This window comes from Arvicanthis niloticus, chromosome 27, assembly GCF_011762505.2.
Source record: "Arvicanthis niloticus isolate mArvNil1 chromosome 27, mArvNil1.pat.X, whole genome shotgun sequence".
Classification (NCBI taxonomy): Eukaryota; Metazoa; Chordata; class Mammalia; order Rodentia; family Muridae; genus Arvicanthis; species Arvicanthis niloticus.
In genome coordinates this window covers 4,428,153-4,440,346 of record NC_133435.1, presented here as the reverse complement: position 1 = coordinate 4,440,346, position 12,194 = coordinate 4,428,153, and the positions used below count along the sequence as shown (strand labels likewise).

The 12,194-nt window shown below is 45.8% G+C and overlaps 1 protein-coding gene across 1 annotated transcript in view; it reads right to left on the bottom strand.

Annotated features, from left to right (window-relative positions):
* Piwil4 (piwi like RNA-mediated gene silencing 4) overlaps window positions 1–12,194 on the bottom strand; it is a 39,438-nt gene that overhangs the window by 19,967 nt on the left and 7,277 nt on the right. Inside the window, exons 5-8 of the mRNA XM_076925897.1 lie at window positions 9,203–9,324; window positions 7,450–7,530; window positions 6,111–6,308; window positions 4,644–4,755 (exon numbers count right to left, since the gene is read on the bottom strand). Coding sequence (XP_076782012.1) covers window positions 4,644–4,755; window positions 6,111–6,308; window positions 7,450–7,530; window positions 9,203–9,324 — 513 coding nt within the window. The remainder of the gene's footprint in view (window positions 1–4,643; window positions 4,756–6,110; window positions 6,309–7,449; window positions 7,531–9,202; window positions 9,325–12,194) is intronic.

Sequence of the window (12,194 nt, the reverse complement as noted above, 5' to 3'; positions counted from 1 at the left end):
CCACAGCTGCAGAAGTCAGAGCCCTAACTCAGTGCTACACCACAGGGTGCCAGGCTTGAGCTGTAAGTCAGGGGAGCTTCATGAAGGACGTAGAGTCCAAGAATGGAGAGCAGCCAAGAGTAGAAAAATCCAACAGAACAATGCCCCAAACCCAGGTCGCTTTGGGGAAAGAGTCCTCATGGCGCAGCACTTCAGAAGGGGCTGTCCTCAGGTGAAGTCTACCTTCTCCCTGGTCCCAATTTTCAAATACTTTTCTTAACATGTTTTCTACGTTGGAAAGAAATTCAGTGTGCATTTCCTAGTTCAGAAAGGGAGATGTTTTGAAATCTGACGTGATTTTGTTTCCTTCTCTCTGTTAACTACACAGAGCATGCCAACTCAGCCCCCCCCCCAAAAAAGGTCCATGTTAGAAAATGACAGGTCCTAAAAGAGTTCAGTTCACTGATGCAGTGCAGAGACCCAACTGCATAACAAAGTGTTTTTAATGCACACACTGGGAGTACGTATCATGCATAAGACACCTTATAAGCTACGGTACACCCAGGATTCCAAAGGGCAACTCTGTTCTAAAGAAAGTGTGCCCAGGAGCAATGAGATACAGTGGTGCAGGTGGCCACATGCTCACCTTCTGCATGAGTAACAGAAAGTAAAGTGAGAAAGCTTGTAACAGACAAGGTAACTGTTAGCATTCTGTCTAAACTCCATCCCACATTTACCTGGCAACAGCCAGGTAGGCCTAATCCACAATAAAAGGGGCTGCTTGCCCCCTCCTCTCTCGCTTGATCTCTCTTGCTCTCTTTTATCTCTTGCCTTCTTGCTCCTGCTCTGTCCCCTTGCCCTTTCCCTATTCTCTCCCCCGCTCTCCACATGCTCATGGCCGACCTCTACTTCTCTACTCTCTCCCTCTCTTTGCCTTTCTGTCTCTACTGCCCTCTTTAACTCCCCTCCCCATGCCCTGAATAAGCTCTATTCTGTACTATACAGAATAGTGTAGTGTGGCTGGTCCCTCAGGTGGAAGGCCCCATACCTGACTACACCTCCATAGAACATATTTTTATCTCTTTATCTTTTCATAATCACATCAGTAATGCTTGATACTGAAGCTACAATCTGACCTAGTGATAGAAAGGAAAGATACCATCTGCTCCATGCAAGTATCTAGCTAGGGAACACGCATGGAGAATGGACCGTTAGCGACTAGCAAGCTGACAGGGATACAGCAGGAAAGATGAGCTAGGGGATGCTGAGGGAGAAAAGGCGAAAAGAGAAGATAGCCCAAGCTCTGATTTAGAAGTAAAGAAGAGGAAGGTAACAAGGGTCTCCACCACCTGCCGGTGCTCACAAAGTGCAGGCATCAGACTAAAGGGCCCTGATGCACCATTAGTGTGTGCATTGCTTACACTACACAAAGGAGACACAACTCCATAGCACTGAGCTTAGATAGGCCCCTTCTGGACCCTGAGTTTAGCCTGTGCATGTGAACGGGGAGGTGATGCAATGGTGCAGGTGACTGAGGCAAAGAAGAGGAGGAGGAGGAGGAAGAAGAAGAAGAAGAGGACAAAAGGATTTTCCAGCTGAGACTCACAATCCTATGGAGAAATAGGGGAGTGAACAGTGTCTGACTGAGACACTCACAGGACATTTATGCAAATAAAATGTTGAGGACATGGAAGTGAGTGTGCAATGCAGTAATGGGGCTGTGCAAGCGAGTCTAATGCAGGAATGGGGTGCAGGCTAGTCTAATGCAGGAATGGTGCTGTCCAGGCTAACCTAATGCAGGAATGGGGTCCACTGCCTAGTCTTAATGTCAACCTGACACACAAAGTAGTGTTTCCTGAATGGAGGAAACACCATCCAAAGAATGCCTACATATAATCCATCTGTATGGTATATTCTTAATCAGTGATTGATGGGGTGGGACCAGCCCATTGTGGATGATGCCATCCCTGGGCTGGTTGTCCTGGGTTCTATTTTAAAAAAAAAGTAAGCAAAGCAAGGCAGTAAGCAGCACCTCTCCATGGCTTCTGCATCAGCCCCTGCCTTCCCAGGTTCCTGCCCTATTTGACTTCCTGTCCTAACTTCCTTTGATGATGAACAGCAATATGGAAGTGTAAGCTAAATAAACCCTTTCTTCCCTAACTTGCTGTTTGGTCACGGTGTTTCACTGCAGCAAAGAAACCTTAAACTAAGACAAGGGGCAAGGCAAAATGACTGGGTCTGAGCAGTCCCGAACTACAGTGGAGAGAGCAGCCTTGTAGGAGCGAGCCATAGTGAATGACAGTTCTTGAGGAGAAGGAAGAAGGAAATGTCAAAAGAGCCTGACACAGATCAACCTGAATCTCAGAGGAAAGCCACAAAGGATGTGATGCAGGGGTCAAGTGAGGAAGGGAACAGGTCAGACAGGACGCCATGTTCTCAGAGACCTAATGTCACTGTAATATACAATACAGTGTTGTTAACTGCAACCTTCCCCTGTAGTGACAATTTTGAAATTTTGGTTTCTTTGCAAAACACAGAAATATCATGGAGTATGTTTTCACTTTAACCCCAGGTGTGGGAGATGGGGCTGCTTCAGTTTGTCCGTAGCAGCTGACTATGATTTGCCTCGTGCTCTAGCAAGGGCGTGATTTTCCCAGCTGCAAATAGTGTCTGCGATTGTGTGACATTTGGAATTCTGAGACATTTTCGAGGCCATACAAATGCTAGGTCCCTGAGATGTTGGTTGTTGTTTATCTCCATTTGTTAAGTAGTCATGCACAAAGAAGAAACAAGACAAAAAAAAAAATAGGTATCCTGATTGTGAAGATCAAACTTGCCCCAAGTAGTCTAATAATAACCCTTTCTGGCCCCTGACTTTATTCAGGGACTTCTTTCCTTTCCTCTCTATCTTTTTTTTTTCTCTCCTATCTAGTGTTGGGGTGTGGAAGAGGTGGAGAACAGTGGAAGAAAGTTCACAAAGTAGCCAAAAGCAAGCTACATCTTCAGTGTGGATTACCAGAATGCATTCCTCCTGTCTGACTGCCTTCTCCGTCAGCCAGTCTCTCACATTCCCCTCTACTCTGCCATCCCTGGCGTCTGCTAACCTCTGTTCTACTGGCTAAGTCAATGGACCCAACCGTTTCCTATTCCAAGAACTGTGTTGTGTGTCCCTTTCTGTACCTCACTTCTTTCATTTAACACAATGATCTCAGGGACATGATGTATAAATGTCCTAAGTATACACCACGGAGACATGTAATTATCTACCCATGAATAAACAAAATAATTACTGGTAAATTAAAAAAAAAAAAAAAACAAAACAAAACCCCAAAAGCCACTAAAAGCTGCTTGGGCTGAGAAAGGTTATGCGATTTTGACCTTCACGGAGCTACTTCTTTAATAACAAAGCCAGATGCATGACCAGTGACATCTCCGGAAGGAAGAACTAAGGAGGACTTGGAACCACCACAGCCATTTTCTAGAAGCGGTTAAGGAAGAAAGCACTTTCCCAGGAGATGTGTGAGGATCAAGGATACAAGTCTCATTTTTGTTTTTTTAAATTCCTCTGTGAGACCTGAGAGGTCTGAATGATTACAGGGAAGACACCTCTGCCAGAAACCTTGAAGGCAAGGGCCACAGTACTGTGGTAAATAAACAAGGAGCTTCTAGAGGCAGCAAGATTGCTCTTGAGTGTCTGCTATAGGATAGAACTCAGCTGCTAAAACAGGGTGCTCAAAATTAGTAAAGTGTGACTTGAGGAGACAAATCAGGGGGAGGGTAGACTGTTCATGTCCTGCCCCCAACAATGAGGCTGAGTTCAGGGATTGCAAACCTCCTGGATCAACACCACAGGCTACCAGGGGACTTACTTCCTGGCTGAGAACTGAAGGTTGTTCAATGCTTGCCTGGCTTAAAGGGATATCCAGGAAGAGGAGGCATGTGCATGAACATTCAGAGGGGAGAAACTGAGTCAAGAGTCACAAATGGCTGGTACTTCAGAGCACAGGGAGTGGTTATGGGAAGGGCAGGGGGGAGACTGCTGTGGTCAGACCAGAATGTCACGAGGAAGTTTACGACTGACTCCTAAGACAATAAACTCCTGGAAACTTTAAGGCTTGGGTGTGACAGGATCAGATATGATCTTAAGGCCAATCACTACGGGAAGAAAGAAAATAGGAAACGGAGTGAGGGTCTTAGCCAAGCCAGAGACAATGAGTGTGGTGGAGGGAAAAGCAAGAGAGTGAGTTATGTGTGAGGTAGACTCATCCTGACAGAAAGGGCAATTTTCTGGAAGGAACAGTGTTTTGGTTGACATTTGCGAAGTGTCCCTTACAGACTTCTGGATTTGAACATTTGATACCCAGGTGGAAGTGTTGTTTTAGAAGGTGGTGGGAGCTTTAGAAGGTGAAGCTAAATGAAGTGGGTCACTAGGGCTGGTGGGGCAGTCCTGAGACTTTCTAGGCCAGTCCTACTTCTGGTCACTCTGTGCAATGTATCCAGCCAGCTTCTTCTCGTTATGGTAGAAGGATCCTGTGGAACCATAAACCAGAAGAAACCAGGCTCCCCTTACACTGTTTGTTGGAGAGGTCACAACCACAAGTGACTAAAACAGAGAAGGCTGTCTCTAGGCTAAGAAGAAAGGAGACAAGAGGAACCACTCATACCTGCTTGTAGTAATCCACATACGTGATCTCCGAGCCATCCCGCTTCTGAAAGGCATGTGTGGGCTTCACGGACCAGTCAATGTCATCGATACGGTATGTTTTGTTGTTGTATCTGGTAAAGTCGAGACACTTAGAAAGCACTTTGCCAAATCATCTTAGGTACATGGCTACCACACCACAATCTTGAGTAAATTCAAAATGCAAGATCCATGCCTGACAGCATGGAAGATACCATACACATAGTTACATCTTTGTGCGGCATGATCAGCTCTCACCTGAGAGGGGTGTGAACTCTTCACCACTCAGGAAGATCTCCACATTCCAATGGACATACTCAGCAAGCCATGCTCCACGGTGTTTGACTCAGCTAGACCCTAGCCCCAGGTAAGTCATTCTCAAATATTCCAATGATAAAGTTCCATTCGGCTTCCATGCCCTTCCCTGGTGTCATATATCAAACTTCCAGGTAGTCTTTATGATAACAAATATCAACACAGCTGGCCAATCATACAACTCCTATGTTAATCTCTCTCCTTGGATTGACCCTTAGCAAAACTAAAGAACCAGTGGATTAGGCAATTCCAAGTACCCCTTCTCTCTCAGCACTATGCTATCCTGTGCCCTGGCCTGCAGCAGAGACCTCCAAGGCAGGCTTCCCAGAGTTCTAGGTATCTTAAAATGTGTCTCTGAAAGAGTGTAGTAAGCCAATGTATCAAAATATACTCGGGAGGACAGGGGGAGCATTCCTGTGCCGGGCAAGGTGAAACCAGCTGGCTGCCCCTCTGCTAAGATGAAAGTCCAGACCAGGCTAGTCATTAGAATGGTCCAGAAAGGAAGTCAGTCTTTGATAAGCTTTGGAGATCCCAGGAATATGCCTAACCTGCAAGTGTTTGGTCTGGCTCGGTGATCACTGAGGGCAAATCATAGCCATAAACCTAAAAGCTTGCAAAGGAGTGAGGCACAAACCTAGAAGCTTGCCTAAAGGGCCTCGGACTCTCAAGGGGACAGCAGTGGAGTGCACAGCCTGTCATGTAATAGAACACAATGACCATGAAGTGGGTAGCCCTAAGTAAAGCACTACAGGGAGTGGCCAGAGGAGGGTAGATGGTTCTAACAGAGAGGACAAGTGGGGCCCTTGGGATCTCCAGAACTAGGTTTGAGAGGCAGATATCGGAAAGGGGGAACCAGACAGAGGAACCAGGCAGAGGTACTGGAACAACAAAAGGCAGGCTGCTGAGGGCCTGCTGGAAGAAGATTGCAAGAGCACACATTTAGCCATGTTGACTAGGGGTGACCCAAGTCAGCTGTGACTACAGGGAACAAACAGGCCTTCTACAAGGTCGAGCCATCACACACACACACACACACACCCTAAGCCAAGTATTCTAGCCAATGTGGTAGGAACACTCTAGATCCCAAATACTCATGAATGTCTGTCCTAGATAACTATCAGGGGCCAACTCTTACCTGGTAAGGACAATGAGCCCCACCAGCTGTTTGTGGCACATCTCAGTGAAGCAAGACATGCCAGTTCTGAGGCAGAGATCGGTCATGAACTCCAGAACAGTCTCATTGCGGAGGACTTTGTAGTTCACGTCAGCATTGAACAGGAGTTTGCTTTCAAAGTGGGACACAGAAATGGCAAACCCAGGCCACAGGGACAATCTTCAACAACAAGTAAAGAACAACAACAAAACAATACTTTTAATATTAAAAGTATACTACCAGAAAACCTAAAGAGTCTCTAACATGGTGAGGTTTCATTCTACTTCTCTTGAGGTGATGTTTTCTTGGTTTCGCTTTGTTTTTGTTTTTTCTTTGGTGTCCTTTATTCCAGTTACAGGCTGGAAACATTGTTTTTGTTTTTTTTCAGCTGGGGTTTCTTTACACATAGACTTAGGGTAAAATTCCAGTGAATCTGAATTTCAAACAGCCCTGACACTTTGGACCCTGTACTTCTGGTAGGGGCTGTTCTGCGTGTTGTAGGGTGCCCACCAGAACCTGTCAGATGCCCTGGCTGTGCTTGTTGGAGGTTGGGTCTAAGCTTTGATTCAATCGGGAATCTGCATGTCCAAACACTAAAGGTCCTTGCCCCCAATTGGTTTTTGATCGATCAATAAAGATGCCAACAGCCAATGGCTGGGCACAAGGCAGGACCCTCAGAGCTATGCAGAGGCAAGGATACAAAAAGGAACAGGCAGATTCTCCATGATTATGACTCGAGAAGGATGGGATGCAGAAATGGCAGGAGATAAAGCCAATCAACCATGTGAGATTTTGGGTTAGTGACCACTGGCCACTGGGCCTGAGGTAGCAGGGAAAGGTTTAGGAGTGCCCAGCCTTTGAGGTAGCCAAGGCATTTAAAAATAAGCTAGTGTGTGTGTGTGTGTGTGTGTGTGTGTGTGTGTGTGTGTGTGTTTCATTTGAGGATCCAAAGATAGTTCCTGAGCGGGTACAATCAAAGCTACAGTGCTTACCTCCTTTTTAACAAAGGGACGGGACCAGATGTGTTTCAGAATGAAACATTCTGCTTTTCTTGATGAGTATCCACAGAAAACTGAATTCTGAGTCCCTTCCAGAATTTTATGGCTTAACAAACTAACCAAAGAACACAAACTTCTAGCTTCACACTGGGTTCACTATTCCCCAAAACAAACAAACAAACAAACAAACAAAAACAAAAGAACCCTTGAAAATTACAAAACCCCATTGTGTTCCATATTCCAGACCCTCCACCCTTCACTGGAAGCAGAGTGCCACTTCTATCTAACCGTTTCACAGGGACAGAAAATGTAAACAAACGTACTTGTACTGGGGGATCTCCACTGGTTCTGAAGGCTTGTAGAAGTTCCGTCCAATTTGGTACATACTCAACTTTTTAAAGATCCTGGAAGTACAGTTTTGGAATCTCTGTAATATTCACAACAGTTTAATTCAACATTTGGGGACTGGGGAGATGGCTCAATGAATAAAGCGCTCATCTCATGGGCACAAAGGTCTGAGTCTGGATCTCCAGAAGCCAAGTAAAGCCGAACACAGTAGCACAGATCTATAATCCTAGTCCTTCTATGGGGAGATGGGAGGCAGACACAAGAGAACCCTCTAAAGCTCATGGGCCAGTGAGCCTGGGGTAAGCAGCTGCTAGCAATAACAAGAAATTATCTCATACAGGGAGAAGAGAACCAACAGAAGAGGCTGACCTCTGGCCTCCACACACACTAAGGCACGTATGCACAACCAGACAAACACTAAATATACGTGAATATATATTTGTAAAAGCTGTAATTCCATACATTAAAATAATGTCGCTGACATGTTTAAACACTTGACTACAGTAATACAGCCAATTCTGCATACTATGAGTCTAGGTAACTGTAGCAGTAAGGCATGCCACACATGAGGCTCTTCTGGCTTCTATTTTGGAAGGAAGAGGATGTTTTTCATAAACCACTCAAGTTCCCTGGGTGCCCATATCATGGTGACACTATTTTCAGCAACTATCCATCCTGGTCATCTCTGGGAAGGGGTGGGGGTGTCCAGTATATGGGGAAATGTAAGTAGCTTGAGTCAGAACACAGAAGTGCCAACTCTGTGACCTGGCTACCGCTGTCACAGAAGCCAGTCTCCCATCTGTAAAGTAAGGGTTTGTGTTAATAGTGCCTGCTCCAGTGAGCAAGGAGCAATGTGGTAAAACACACTGGAAAGCACCTTCCACACACCAGCTGGTATAGTCCCCTCACCAGGGCACAAGGGGTCGTGAATGTGACTAACAATAAGAATACAGCATGGTGCAAAAGGAGGAAGTTACTTTATGTGTCCAGATATTCTGGAAAGCCCCAAACTTCCTGACTTCCTCCCCATTAGTCTGCTGTGGAGCAGAAGTGTGGCTGGCATCTCTGTAACAAGGGTTCTGAATGTAGCATCCTGACACACAGCGCTGTGTGGCACCTGTGTGCTTCCTTTAGCTCATTCACTTGTCATGGGCATGTGGGGGTGGCGGTGATGGGGTACAGGGAGCTTTCTTCATTTGGTTTCTTCACCTCCAGGCCCTACGGATGGAAAATCTGTTTTTACTAAGTGTAGATAGGGGGCAGAGATTCTGAATTTGGTCAAATCCCTCCATCCTGAAGGTATTTGTGGACCACATGACTCTCAGTCCATTCTAAAGAACATCAAAGTTTACGTAAAACTACTCCCCTTCCCCCACTCACCCTCTGAAGACAGATATGGGGCTGGAGAAGGAGCCAGGGCAGCACACAGCTAGTGACAGCCTTGTATGTCCCAAACCAGCCAGCTAGTGGAGAAACAAGTCCATCTTCTGGCTATTTCCTACTTAGTGAACCGGAGTCTGGGGCTGGAGTGGGGCAGGGCAGAGGAAATGAAGGAAAGACTAAAAGCATCATGGTCTAACTTTGGGGTAAGGCTAGTTACTGAGGATTTGGGCCAAACAGTGGCTGAGATAGATGGTGTCCCATCTTACTGCTGGCACATCACCCATCCAGCATGGTGGTTGATTGCATCAATACCCAGGCTGTTTGCTGAAAGGTCAAGCAACTTACTTTCTGAAGATGACATTGAAGAACTGAATGTACACGGGGGAGTTTGGGAACAGCTTGCTTGTTAGGGTGAGAGTTATCTTTACAGTCTCACCTCTTTGAGTTTCACATGTCAGTTCTGTGACCTGGGAAAATGAGGTAGAGAAGAGGCATGGCTTATCCTCAAGAACGAGAATACTATAAAGTGGCCGCATCTGCATTAACAACACCAGAGCTGCAGGTGTTAGTGAGTGCAATAATCCAGTCCACATCTGGGCATCAAATCACATTAAAAGTCTGCTAAAGACATTCCCATAAGAAAATCCCATGTATGTACATATAGAAGAACAATGCACGTATTGCATTAGGAGGAAGCAGACTGTCTGGCCGGGCCCCCTCCAAGGTCATGAATTCCTGAGAGATTCCTCCAAAAGTATTTTCATTCACAAAGCAGAAAAGCTGGGAAGGAAAAGTCCTCAAGGAAAAATGGTCAGGCGGGAGGAAGAGAAAGACAAGGGGAAGAGAGAAAACTTGAGGGCTGGGATGGAAAATTTCATTCTTTTACTAAGAGCTTACATAGAGCTGGCAAGAGCCTTGGCTAGAAGGAAACTTTTAGCAACATAAGGACCACAGGGATGGGTTCTATGTTAGGACATCAACTAAAGAAAACTGTAGGCCACCAAAGGCTGGAGAGATGGCTTGAAGTCATCTTGTTGCTGCAGAGGAATTTGGTTCTTAGCACCCACAGTTGTGGGCTGCCCACAACTGCCTGTAACTCCAGCTCCACAGGATCTGGTGCCCTCTTCTGGACTGAGGAGATGCATGCCCGCGTGCACACACACACCATATATAATTAAAAATAAATCTTTAAACAGCAACAGAAAACCTCTAAACCAGATAAGGCCCAATACAGGTCTTTTCAACTACAAACGTTCATAACTCAAGTCAATAAATATCAATCAATGATCAGGGGCTTCTCAAAGAGTAATCAATAGAAGCCAGCTCATTATCTGCATCTGCCTGCTCTCATCTCCGTTCTTCTAGTTAACAGTCAGTGTCAGTTTGATAACTGGAACTGGACTGCATAGACACAAAGAGAAATCCGTCTCTCCACATGGCGTGGGATACTGCATTAAGGAGATTCCTGGCCTCAGATGAGTCACACAGAAATGGTAACAGCTACAGGGACCTCACCAAGGTCAAGATAAACCTTCTATGCACAGGAGCAGGAGGGACATCCTGCTCCCAGCCCCACAGGGACTGCAGACAAAGGATGTGGACAACAATGGCTGTGAAGTGAAGAGCCAAAGGGAGCTGGCAACAGGCAGTCTGGGAAACTGTATTTCTCAACAGCTTCCCAACATCAAACACTTCAGCCCCCCTTGATCCCCCTCAACAAACACCAACTGCTCCTATACTCGCACCATCTGTTCCTGGACCAGCCCCCTCCAGTTCCCAGGCTGGAACGTCCACGTGCACATTTCTCATCCCCTCCCCCCCCACCACCTGAGCAAGCCCCACACTTCCGTGCAACGACACAGCAACATCTCTGAGTGATTTCAGCTGTTCTGATGCTACCATGCTGAGAGAGACTCTGGCAGCTGCGTCTCAACATCTCAACGGTCTACTGTGTGACCGAAGGAAGCTGCTTCAACGCTTGAAGCTTCCTCACCATCTCTAAAGTGGGAGTGAATCCAGCTGCGCCCACAAAGGTCAAATAGAGAACAACCCTTTGGATCTTTATTCAAGCCCTTTTGACACACTGCCTGGCTGCTCCATTAGTCTTCCCACCCCTTTCAGGATGTGACCAGGAGACTCTGCAGTGTTACGCTGCTCCAAAAAAAAAGACAAATTCTTCCTCCTATGTTCAGTGTTCAAAGGACACTTAAAGTTCTCCCTACCTCCAGGGCCACTTCTTACCCCTGCTAATGAAACCTCTATGACCAAATGTTTCTCAAATATGCTAATCTGAAGACCTGCCAGGCATAGATCGCTACAATTATTCAATAAACGAGGTATGATAAGAATACTGATTCAACACTAATTATTACCGTTTATGTCATTCTGCCTCATACTGTGTTTACTTCTAACTCTGATGTTAAGCTGGAAACCTTTTAAAGAAAAATATCATCCCTGTGGTATCTATCTTTACTTCCTCCTTGGTGCTAACACCCCACTAAGAACACAATCGGCTCCTTATACGTGTACAAAGGCAGTGCACAGATGTCCCAGCAGACAGATGGAGTGTAGAAAATACTGGAAGGCCAGGAGGCAGCTGGAAGGCGGCTTCCATAAGTATGGACAGAAGTGTAATGTAATATAAAGAGACTCTACAAATTGTAACATGCACCTTTGAAAAGTGGAGACTGGCAGGGGTGCAGGATTATGCCCAAGTCCAATAGAAGGTGAGCAGAGTGAAGTTGTCCTTGGGATACTCACTGTGACAGTGTCAGGACATACACCACACAGGACACAACAATTCTCTGCACCCAGTGTCACTCAATCTGGGAATGATGTCAACATCCCGGAAAAGCCACATACTCTGTCCTGTAGCCTATCTTGTCATCTGCCTCCTCACTGGACTCTGTCCCCAGCATGAAAATGTGTTTGACACATCCGACACACTAGTTCTGAACTGAGACGACCAGTGCTAACATGTTCCAGGCATGTACAGAACAACGGAACTTTTCTAGCATGTTTAGGAACAGCTGAGGTAAACTAGTCCATTCTAGTGACACACAAGTGACTTCTAACACCACTGAAGTTTCCCAACTCGTGCTATAAAGGTTACTCTAAAAACAAGATGATATTAATCCTGACGAGACACTGGAAGTACGGGGGCTGGAGAGATGGCTCAACAGTTAAGAGTACTGGATGCTCTTCCAAAGGTTATGAGTTCAATTCCCAGCAACCACATGGTGGCTCACAACCATCTGTAATTCAATCTGATGCCCTCTTCTGGTGTTTCAAGAACAGTGTGCTTATATACATTAAATAAATAAGTAAATAAATAAAT